At 40.2% G+C, this 12,198-nt stretch overlaps 1 protein-coding gene across 1 annotated transcript; it reads left to right on the top strand.

The window, feature by feature from the left end:
- The first annotated feature begins 7,135 nt into the window (after positions 1-7,135).
- Positions 7,136-12,165, top strand: itprip (inositol 1,4,5-trisphosphate receptor interacting protein). The gene is made up of 2 exons (XM_015944894.3): positions 7,136-7,206; positions 10,012-12,165. The coding sequence occupies exon 2, from the start codon at positions 10,069-10,071 to the stop codon at positions 11,671-11,673; it is 1,605 nt and encodes a 534-aa protein (XP_015800380.3). The 5' UTR covers positions 7,136-7,206; positions 10,012-10,068; the 3' UTR covers positions 11,674-12,165.
- Positions 12,166-12,198: the final 33 nt, after the last annotated feature.

Raw genomic sequence — 12,198 nt, 5'->3', positions numbered from 1 at the left:
TCCAGACCTCCTCCATGTTGTTGTGTCCGCAAGGATTGTTTTCTGTCTGTTTTTCTTTCCATACTGTCATGTTAACATGTAGTGTCAGTGCACAGGTGTCCTCCTGTGATTGGAAGAGGAAGGCATGGAGAGATCCTGATTGGGTGGCTGGGAGGAGCAGACCTGATAAAAAGAGCCTGATGAGGAGCAGTTGTGTCCCTCATTCTCTGCCCATCCCAACCAGCCACCATTTGTTTTTGAGCTTTGTGACTAGATTGTCTGTAAAATAACTATCAGTGTGAGGATTTGTAGGGATGAACTGCCTTTTGCTTGATCCCATTTTTCTCCTGTTTGGTTAGCCAGGGAGTTAAGTTTGGTTTGTCTTTTGGTTCCTTTCATTTGTAGGTAAGATGGTTGTTTAAGTTAGAGGTGTTTTGTTTGTTACTTTGGCCTTGGTTCACCCTGAAGCTTAATCCTCCCTCACCCTTAGTTAGCCCTTAATCCAGTCTCTGGTTCTTCTTGTGTCAATGAATTATTGTAAATATTCCCTTTGGTGTGGTTGCTTGGGATCGGTGATTAATGGTGGTGGTGACCCTAATATTAAACACATTATGGTGATCATTGAACCTCATTTATTTTGTGTGTTTTAGATCTTTTATTGTCTTAAACAACATCATACGTCTGAGTTTGTCCTTCCTGATTGTTCTTGTAGCTGTGTTCATCTGGTTTAAAGTAAGACAAAGTAAGTCTGCACAAACTTCCTTATTCTCCAACTTGGGCTATTTACAGCTTAGACTTAAACCAACAGCTTTATTTTTTTTATCAGAACAATATAAAGATGCTAAAAATGTAACACAGCTTATCTTTGAGCTTTCTTGATAATTCATCAAAGGTTTCACTAACAGCCTCAGTAAAAAGGTTTTACACTTTGATCACAGCCTGATCTTTTTGCAGAATATTTCTAAACAAGTGGTATGTTTTTTTTAAGTTATGTTGTTCTTCTGAAATAGTAAAGTTCTCATGCACTTTTAATTTTTTTTTATTGCAAAATTTGAGAAGGAAGCAAGGGGAGGCTGTAAAATTTGGCTCCTGTTTTCAGTTGTTTTTAATGTTTTACTGTCTTTATTCCCTCTTTATACTTTTACTTTTTTGTTTCGAACAGCATGCAAACAATGCTGTTACCAACCAGGAGGACATCTAAATTTTAAATCTCTTGCAAGTTCATTTCTAAATAAGCATTTTGTTATTTTAGATTTAGTTGACCTTTCTCCATTGGATTATTGTTTGACAAAGTAAAAGCTTTGTAAAAAAAAATCTAACCAATATATGAAAGCACGAACATATTTGATTACTTAAGCAATTTCAAAGTGACTGTTATCAATCAATCAATCAATCAATACTTTATTAATCCCAGAGGGAAATTAGAGTTTCAGTACACACAAGTCAGAGATCAGACTACATGGGCAAGACACATGACAAGAATAGGCGACTGTAGTCATTCGCAACCGGAGTCGCGCTACCTTAATAGAGATAAGACGGTAACGTTAGGATTGGTTCAGGTGGAGGGGGAAAAAAACACAGCATCTGTCTGCATTGCTTCGTGGAGGTTTTAGTTGCTTGCAACTCAAGGCTACCAGGGCATCAGATTCAGATAACAAGAATTGGTTTGGGTCAGACTGAGATAATTTTCCTCTCTGCCGTCAGTCTTTAAACTGATCATTTCCAGTCCTTCAGTGAAGCCAATTTTGGGTTTTTTAACCTGTCCATACCGTCCGGTGACTCTCCGAGATGACATCCATTTTGCGCACTAATACCGGTATCGCAGCTAGAACACTGTCCAGCTTACGATTCACCTCGAGTAACGTCCCAGTCTGAGAAGTCTCCACATGGACGGTGCTTTCCGTGGGTGCGGGTCGCCCTCTTAGGGTCTATTCTTGCTAATAATCAGTTTGATGCTCACACATGGAGACATAATACCCTTTTGATATCTTATAATCACGTTTGAGTATAATTTTTAATTTTTTTGAGTTGATTGAGAAGTCATTCTCATTTACAACGATGATCTGGCCAAGAGGCAGCAGCAACAGGCACATAGTTAGCTTCACATCAAAGAAACAAAACAAGATAAAAACAAACAAGATCAGAATAAGAAAACAATTGGACATGAAGACAAAGGAGTGTTCTCATATGTACAGGCTATAAAAACAGACTTTAAGTACTCAAACACATTGATCAGAAAGTATTGACTGCAATGAATTATTGAAAGTAGAGAATAGAATATAAGTAGTGAGCTTTAGTGATTTTTGCAGCTCATGCTAAAGCATTGGAAGCAGCAAACTGGAATGATGAGCGGCCGAAGGAGGTGCAAGCTTTGGGAAAAACCATAATGATTAAGTTACTGGAATGTAAATTGTGCTGGTTGTTGGAAGTATTGAGTAATGAGTGAAGATATGACAGGTTCTACCAATGATTGTTTTGTATATGAACTGATACCAAGGTAGCAACCTGCAGGAATATAGTGATGGGCAGTTAACGAGTGAGTACAGATCACAATGATGAGTAGTGAAAGGGCACCAGTGATGGAACGGATTTCTGAGTGAAAAATGGCATCGAGTTTTTGGGAAGCAGTCCTATAAATGATGCCACCATAGTCTAAGATGGGAAGGATTGTCATTTTGAGCAAGGTTTGCTTTGCAGAATGAGTAAAGGATGACTTGTTGTATAGAAACCCAATTCTTGACTTGACTTTAGAAAGTAAAGAATTTATGTGAATGTCAAAAGAAAGATTGCTGTCAAGCCAGATACCCAGATACTTATAGGAACTGACAAGTTTAGTTCTGTACCATCCAGGGAAACAAAACTAGGGTGGAAAGTTGATTGAGGTAAGTTACGGTTGAAGATCTTGAACTTTGTTTTACTTGTGTTTAAATGAAGATGAAGGTTGGAGAAAGCATGTTGAAGACAAAGTTCTTAATAATCACTTAAGATGCTGTAGCATCACGGAAGGTCCTCTAATTTGTGGCAAAGGTCACATTTACCCAGCTGGGTCAAGCTGGGTCAAACAATACTTTTAAATCCACAGATTAACCAAGGAGCCATGATGTCTGCTAAAGAACCATCTTATCTGCTGCTGTTCCATCCCAGGAGAAGGACACTTCAAGTTCACGATGATAATAATTAAATAATATTAACAAAACTCTTTCACTTTATTACTGTTTATTATAATCAGCATGTATAATCACTTGGTTCAGTATAAAGGTATTTTAATTACATGAAATGAATTATTATGCTTTGGGTATAATGATTAATTGTAATTATGATTGACAGTAATGTGTTCAGCAAAGAAGGTCACTTCCACCTTATCCATCTAACTCAGAGTTCATTTAAACAATAACTGCCAACACATGTTTTTGACGCATGACCAAAGCTTTCTTGCTGAGAGAGTGGGAGTGTTCTGAGAGCTTTGTAAACTAACCATCACCAGCTTCAAGTCAGTTCTTGAACCAACAACATCCTGAGGAGACGGGTCAGCCGCCCTGATCCTCTGCAAGCTGTTCACTCACGCTGATCAGAATAGCTAAGAATCAACGTAACCTGTAACCAGCTGACGAAAACTTCTTCCAGAAGTTATTGATTTCTGAGTTAAGTTAAGGCGAAAAACTCCTTCAGAGCTACGGATGTTGAGACGCCAATAGTTCATCAGTCGTGTGACCCACAGAGACAACCCAGGACTGATTTGGTCGCATCGAGGTCCTTCTACCATCCTCGTGCCCGGAGGAAATCATCTCCACTTGACATCTCGGATCCGAATGGGGGTCTCCGGAAACTGGGTGAGGTAGACACTAATCGACAGATGACGTTTGATGCTGTTTCCTCTAAGTAAACGACTCAGGTAGCCGCAAAACATCATTTTCATCCAGAACGCTTTTCATCTCTCTGAAAGAAACCTGAGAATTCCATTCACGCATCCAAACTCGCATTTCCAATTTAGCTTTCATCCAGCCACAGGTTTGCCTTTTAAAACAAGTTTAATATCAAAGCTGTTAAAAATTGTCATTAAATTGTCATCCGTGATTTGTCGTTTATAATTGTCGTTCAAATCCTTAAGTTTATAATTGTTAGTGGTAAAATTTCTTCATTTTTAAACTTGCCTCATTATTGAAACGAAACACAGAAAAGGTATATTTCTGGTTATTGAAAAGCAAAGATTCCTAGCTTGATTCGAAAATAAACGCTTGCTATAAAATTTAATTATCTTAAATTAACCATTAATCTTTGGATTAAAATGAGACCAAGTGAATTGGTGTGTGAGCTTCTATTGATCATATAAGTATCTTGGATATTTATACATGATATAAGCTCATATGCTAATAAGCTCGGTCATTCTCAGAATTAACAACTGATAGCAAACAGTGTTGATTCTAGTATGTATTCATCTCTACAGATGCATAAGGTTTAAGGATTTTATAATTACACAATGCAACAAAAAACACCGATTCTGTGATTCAATCATTTATTCAAAGTATTAAAGATATCTGATTCAGAGTCTCGTATTTTATACAATTTAGTAAAGAATGCTTATTCGGTTATGCTATAAAATGAAACAACCATATTTACACAATAAAATTTGACACCTAATGCTTCACATATTAAAATGCCTTTGACATACTTGACGTGAGCTCAGAAAACCACCAGAGCATCATGTGTTTTACTGGTGACCCAGGTTAAATTGCACAAAGAGCTATAAGACTTGAAACCACAAAGGTATAGGTGAGTAACGACTCTGAGGGCCGAATCTCCCAGCTAGAGAGTAGGGCTGGGACAACGTCTCGACGTAATCGATTACGTCGACACCGGCGTTTGCAGTCTTTGGTATTATGACCTTGTTTGAGACAACCATAATAAAGTTTGTTCTCCTTTGCATACTTTTTTCTGTTTTCTAGAGACAGTTTTAAGAAATCTGGACACTGGTGGAGTGGATGTGCAATTTGACACAGAGAACATGAAAAATAATTTGATGTTTTTATTATTGACTGTGTGTTACTTTGTTCAGTTGAATTTCTCTTAAAAACATTTGCTTCCCTTTTGGTTCTCTTGTGTTTATTTTGTCACTGTTAGTTTCAGAGTAACGAAGAGAATGAATGGAGGTGACTGGGTTACATGCAACTTCAGCTTCAACAGAGCGAAAGGATGCAAAGTCACTAAAACTTGGAAACTCACCACCTTCCATTAAAGTCATTGTTACCTGTCTGTTCCATCTTGCGTTTATCCAATATGGTAGTTTATGCAGTAAATTTTGATTTTCCTCGAAGTCGTTAAGTATTTGCAAACCCTTTACGTGAGGCATAGCGAGCATGCATGCATTTAGGAAGTCCACAAAAGTTCTTAATCCATCAGCATCTCTGGACTGCACCTTTGGCCAGTTTGATAGCTTCTCTCTGAATGATTTCTGTATCATAAAGGGCTGGCCATATCTTTGGTTTAACTTGTCCCAAGCATCCTTATATGCAACTTCATCACTCCTGAAGAAAGTCCCTTCAATGCATTTGCGAGCCGACCGTGTTACATATATTTTTAAATAGTACAGTTTATCTGCTGCTGAGATGCCCTTTCGATCAATCAGTGATGTAAATGTGGATTCCCATTCAATAAAATGTACTGGGTCGCCAATGAAAACTGTAGGTTCTGGTGTAGGAAGTTTGTTTAATCTTATACTGTCTTGAACTGCCTGTAATAGCTGGGTAACACTAGGGGGAGCTGTCTGCACAGAATCAAAGGCGAGGTAAAGCTGTTTGGGTGTGATATTTGGGCTCACCTGTTCATCTGTAATTGACTGTATATACATCACCCGCTTGTAGTAAATGCCTGTCATATGCTTTAGCTGGCTTGGGCCGCTTTCGCATCCTTTTGTGCACTCAGGCGTTCTAACTCTGCATTTTGAACTGCCACCTGTTTTTTATGCTCTTAGAGTTTATTTTATTTTTTTCTTGTCTTTGTTGCTCCAGCGCGACCTCATATTAAACTTCTTTTGCTGCTAGTTCTGCTGCTGCTTCAGCTCGTTTTGCTGTAAGATGGGAGGCTGAGGATCGCTGGCTGCGATTTGATGCTGCAGTTGATACGTATATGGAAATGTCGAAGTCATGCTCTAGAAGTTCACGTAAATGAGCTAACATTTGTTATTTGCATTTGATTGAATCTTTAATGCCCTGTTTCTCATTACTTTCATCATGAAGTGAGTCCTTTAAGTCTTGAATTTCCTTTTGCAGAGTTGTAATCTGTTCATTTAGGGCCGTTTCACTTACTGTTGCAGCCTGCAAGTCTTCCATTTTACTTTGCCTTTTTTCTCAAAACTTATTGAACAAGGTGATAAGTATACTAACAAATTGCATACAAAATTGAACAAAGAAGATGAAACATATGCCAGGGGGTGCACTACAGAAATGTTACACACATCCAAACAAATTATAGGTGTGCAAATAATTATAGTTTTTAAAGCTTTTTTGTTTAGTGATCCACTAATCAATTTTATGTAAGATAGAGTGTATTTTACTTTGCCGTTATCCGTTCTATTTCGTCTAGTCTTAGCCCTTAAGCGAGCTGCTATTGGAAGGGTGATCTCAGCATCAGCCAATCATGAAGAGCTTAAATGTACGCCCACCACGTGGGCACCCCTTGTGGATTATATAAGTGGAACGACCCCATCGCCTCCGTTTTCTCTTCACGCCAAGCTTAAGAGCTTCCTTTAAGAGCAATTATACAAGAAAAATCTACTCACCGACTATGTCCAGCGACGCCAATTCCTGACCAACTTCTACCCTCTGCTGGACGTTACGGGTACTGCCATTGAACCTTGAAACCACACCGCGCGGCAGGAGGGGTTGGTCAAGCTCTTACTGCATGGTTCAGTCAATATTGAGAAGGCCAGAACTGATGGTACATGACGATTTATTGAGCCGTCTGTATCATCCACCAACATAAGAGCTAAACATATGTAGCATGGAAAGAAAAATGAGCAATTAATTCCACCAAAAATCCCTAATTTTATTTAATTTACTTATATAATTACTTTTATTTTACTTACCCTAAACAATTGTTTTATTCTCATTTTAAATATATATTTTTAGACATTTAGAGAAAAGTTTGTTTGGGTCATTTATTTTGAATAGCCTCGTTCTATGACGTCACTTCCCCCCCACTCCAGTCGGTTCGGAGCTGTAATGGGGTGAGGTAAGTGTTTCACGGAGCTCCTTCTAACTTACTGTTTGAAAGTTGCACTGAAGGACAGGATGTTGTATGACCTTTTAACTAACATGTTGGTAAGGTGTTTGACTACTGTTGCACAGTTTGATAGCGAATGGGATGGTTTCATCAAGGTTATATCCTCCAGGGCCGTGCAGAGAACTTTGAAGGGGCGGGTGCCTCTTAGTCGCAGCATACGTGTGAACGAGCCGACTCTGTTTTTCCCGCGCTACGCGGCGGCTCTTCATGTGATTCTTTTATCATTGACAGATGAGCTGAGATCGGCTAGATGATTTTCACTGCTGCTGAACTGTGTGTTAGCCCATTCTGTGCAGCTGGAGAATAAAAACACCATCAGTTGAGCTGAACCTGAACCTCTTGAGTGATTCGTCGTTTACACAATGTAGAACGTTTCTTGTCTGGACAAAGCAGTGCGGCTGAGTCCAGTTACACATAAACAAATAAATAAATAAAACAGCTTCATTGGGCTCTCCAGAAGCCTCTGTGTAATTCCTACCCTGTCCAGGAGTGTTAATTATACAGTTTTTATAAAAACACCTCAGTCATTACTGACATGTTCTAATATTGTCCGACGAAAAACAAAATTGTCGGACATGCCGTCTCATCTGCTTCTTTTCTAAACTCACAAAAATCTGTCAGTTACAAAACCATTTGAAAGCCACTATTTGTGGATTCTCTGAAAGTTTCCATGGAGTCCATGACAAACTTTTTTTTTTTATTATTGACTATCGTCTAATCTCACAGCTGAAACAAGCATCCTTAATCTGTGCACAGGAAGCTTACCGATGCTGTAGTAAAACAAAAGGTATAATTTCTTATTAATAAAACGTTGTTGCAGCACTAAAGCAGCAAAAAAATGAGATTTAGCAATAAATATGCAAAACATTTACATATGATTTGTTTTAGAGCCGTTTTGTTGGCAGAATCTGATATTAATTTTAGCTCTTCACCTGGAAAAAAATGGGTCCCAACGTGGTCTGTGTTGTGTTGCCATAGTGTGATGTCACCGGTAGGCACAGATCTCCTGTCCTCTTTTTTTAGAAATAGAAATATGGTTACCCTCTGTTAAATCAACTTTACCATCATAAACGTCCACCAGGAAAGCCCGCAGGTAGGTGACGTAGGCCGGTCAACAGAAGCTTTTCCTTTTTTTTCCAATAAGTGTGCGCTTCGTTAAACTTATGGCTCTGTGTTGTTGGACGCTAAACATAGAGACCAAATTATGTAAGACACCATTCCGTTAGTCAGCGTTTCATTTGTTCCACATTTCAGCTTTCTATTTTGTTGCTAAGACAACAGAGGAGGGACTTATTAAGTCTATTACATCAGTGAGGCAGATAATGTAACTTTACAAAACGCTCTTTCCCAAAATTCTGTAACTTTACAAATTTGGCCTTAGTTTGTGTATTTTATTATTTATTTAGTAGAAAGAACAAAATTCCAAACTGGAGCACAGTTTTTTGGAAAAAAGCAATTATTCTATAAAAAAATTTGACTGCATTTTAATGAATCTATCCATTTACACCTTCCAGCGTGTCCTGGGTCTTCCCTGGGATCTCCTCCCAGTTGAACGTGCCCAGAAAACCTCATGAGGGAGGCATCTAACCATATGCTTGTGCCACCTCAACTGGCTCCTTTCAATGTGGAGGAGCAGCGGGTCTACGCCGAGCCCCTACCGATTGGCGATGCTTCTCACCTTATCGCTAAGGGAGAGCCCAGACACCCTGTGCAGAAAACTAATTTGGGCCGCTTGTGACTATAGATGAAGTTTGGAGCGTAAACCCACCAGTAAAATTAGAGCTTCTCCTTCTGGCTCAGCTCAATTATTAGAGCTTTGTTTTTTTAAGTAAAATGTTATGTAATTGAGCATTTATGAGTGATTATAAATGAACAAAAAGTTTCAAAGCAAATCAAAATTCACTTACAACTAGGGGAAGAAATCGGCTGTGCATATCTGCTGACCATGTATCCTACACATCGGCATCTTGTTCTGCTACAAAATCTATAACTTACAATTGTCTTATAAAATCCTGGGAAGCAGAGACTGAACTTTGCTAGTTAACTGTGCTCACCAACTTCTTAGTTTCGTTTTACTATAATTTAAACTGGGTAGAAACTAGATAAGACAGGACATGTAAAGACGTTCCCTAAATGTAGCCCGCTGATGTGATCTTGAGTTCGTGGTGATGCTGGCTCATCAGAAATGCTTTTGAATGCGCCTCGTTGGGCCTCTTGTTTGGCTCCGTGTTTGTTTTGATGGAGGGATCCATGTAAGTGTTGGAAAGCTTCCCGGTGAATAAGTCATGGAAGTCTTGCGGGTTTCTGTGGATTCAACAACTCTGATCCTGCTGCCCTTTTATTCTAAAACACAACAACCCATCATCGAAAAGTGTTGCAGGGATCTCATGAGGTGCGTGCGTACTTCCTCTTTCATACATACCAGGGGAAGTCCTAAATGTACCCTCATTTTCTGACTTTAATAGCAAAAATTATTTGATAATCATATCCAAAAGCTAGGAGTTATTGTTTTTAACTTGTTTCTTTATTTGGAATGGAACAATTTCTAAGATGTAAATCCTACGACGCATTTAGTAGGTAAGTGGTGATATTTTTCTAAATGTCTCAGTCTTCCTTCCTTCTCTGTTGCAAAGCCCGACAGTGGATGGGTGTGTCACTCTGCATAGTCTCCGTATTTAGTATTGCAGTCTGTTTCCTGCAGTGGGTGGAGTACCTCATACAACCAACTGAAACTTTTTAATGTTTTCATTTCAGGATCTGAGGTGCAGCAGCAGCAACGTCCGTGGCGTGCATGCTAAAGTCTGACTCAAGATGCAGGGAGCCATTGCACGGGTGTGCATGGTGGTGGCTGCTGCCATATTGAACCGCCCCTTGCTATTTCCCAAAGAAAACATCACGCTGCCAGAGCAGGATGAGGAGATGATGGCCCGCATGAGACAACACGAGGAGAGGCTTAAGAAGGAGCAGGCCAAGCTGGAGAGAGAGTTCTCACAGAGGGACTCCAGGCAGGAGGAAACCAGCTCAGAGGAAGGTTATCGGTGGTACTTTTGGAGCACCGTGTCCTTTGTGATATTCTTTGCAATCGAGATGTGCAGGGTGGACCTCGCTGACCCCAAAATCTGTCCTGTTGAGGATGACGATGAGAGTGGATCTGTCCCGCCCAGGATGATGGTACCAGATAAGCAAATTCTGAGGAACTTCTGCGACAAATGCACCTACGCTTCAGGCCACGAAAACTGGAGGGTGAGGGAGTTTGTGGAGGGATTTACCGATGACTTGCTGGAGTCACTCAGGAGCATGTGTGACAGAAACACAGACATGGAAGTTGGGGATTTTGTGGGAATCGGAAGCATGTTTGAGTCTTGGAAGGTGTGTACGCCTCTGATGTGTGACCTTATGGTTCCCTTTTCACCTCCAGATCCTCACTCCTTCCAGTATGATCTGTGGTGCAGCTCCTCCAGGGACATGCCTCCAGACATGCAAGGTTGTGGCAAAATAAGTGTGAGCAGACTTGGGGAGGAAGAAGTGGGCTGTCTCTGTGGCTCTGCAGACTTGGGAGAGGACATGCTTTGTCTGTTGCACGGCAGGAATGATGCAGTCAAATTTGCACTCGGTCCAGACGAGCTTCTGTGCTCTAAAGGAACGCATTTCTTAGCCAAAGATCAAGTCATGAAGTGGTTCCAGGTCTCTGTTACCAAAGCGTGGGGCCGCATATCTCACAAGTACGACTTTGAGGTCACTTTTCGTAACCTGGATTCTGCTGGTGCTCTGAAGATCCGATTCCGCTCTGGGAAAGTCGTCGTTCTAAACCTCATCCCGGTGGTCCAGTTGGGAGACACCGATGCTTATTTTGTCTCGCATTTTCCATCGGATCGCGACAGCTTACCAGACCCATACTGGCCTCTCTCTTTATCCGTCTACGAGAGAAACTTGATGAAACATTTAGCCAAACACCTCCCACAAACCTCGTGTCACCTACACTGCCTCCAGATCGTTACTTTCCTACACAGGAAGCAATCAAGACTGACGGGACAGAGTGCCCTCACGAGCTACCACCTAAAGACCGCCGTGGTGCACTTGTTGCTGAGAACAAGGACGGCTGCGTGGGGCACCGAGAGTTTGGAGCGCCGCCTTCAGGATGTGTTCAGCTTCTTGCAGAGGAGCCTGCAGGAGAAAAAGCTTCATCATGCTCTGATTGGGAACAGCAAATTGCCAGAGGAAGTCCAGGTTCCTGAGATATTTCGCAAAGCAGAGCCTATCAACCTGTTTAGGTCATTGGTGCTGCAGACGGACCTTTACGCTGCAACTTTGAAGCATTTTCAGGAGATGCTGAGAAATGCACCCGTTCTCCTGGAAGAGTACACGCCTTATTCATCGAATGGAAGCTTACGCCACAGCCTACAGGAAGGTTTATGAGTGCTGGCCACTCATCGGTGTTCCGATAAAACGATGGCTTCTTCTGTTGGATGTATTGACTTTTGTATAAGTTAACCAGGTTTTTTAATCATTTGCATTAATATAAATGAAGGATTTCTTAAACAATTGTTTTTAAAGAATGTTTATGTTTATTACCCCTCTTACTTTAACTACTGGACCAATATGACCATTTAACAAACAATACACTTGATTATTTGTTCAGATATTTACAAATTAGATTGCACCTAATAGTAGTTCAACTCTGTTTGGCTATTAGATCTCTATACAGACCTGAGAGGTGAAACGTTTATTTTTTAATTCTTATGAAGTGTGACGTCTTGACAATCAAAAACTACTTTTTAAAAAGTTTTTTTGTGTTTCATCCCCTTTATTTTGATTCAGATGTTTTTTTATTTTAAAAAGTTGCTTCTGTGTTTAGTTACGACGATGTTCAGCGGAGAGAAATTAAAAACCGATCCAAGCTTAAACAGACATATATTTTTTATCTCGACTCGTTTTTCTTTT

This window comes from Nothobranchius furzeri, chromosome 12, assembly GCF_043380555.1.
Source record: "Nothobranchius furzeri strain GRZ-AD chromosome 12, NfurGRZ-RIMD1, whole genome shotgun sequence".
NCBI classification, from domain to species: domain Eukaryota; kingdom Metazoa; phylum Chordata; class Actinopteri; order Cyprinodontiformes; family Nothobranchiidae; genus Nothobranchius; species Nothobranchius furzeri.
Note: the sequence above shows the minus strand (reverse complement) of the source record. Positions and strands in the feature narration are given on the sequence as shown.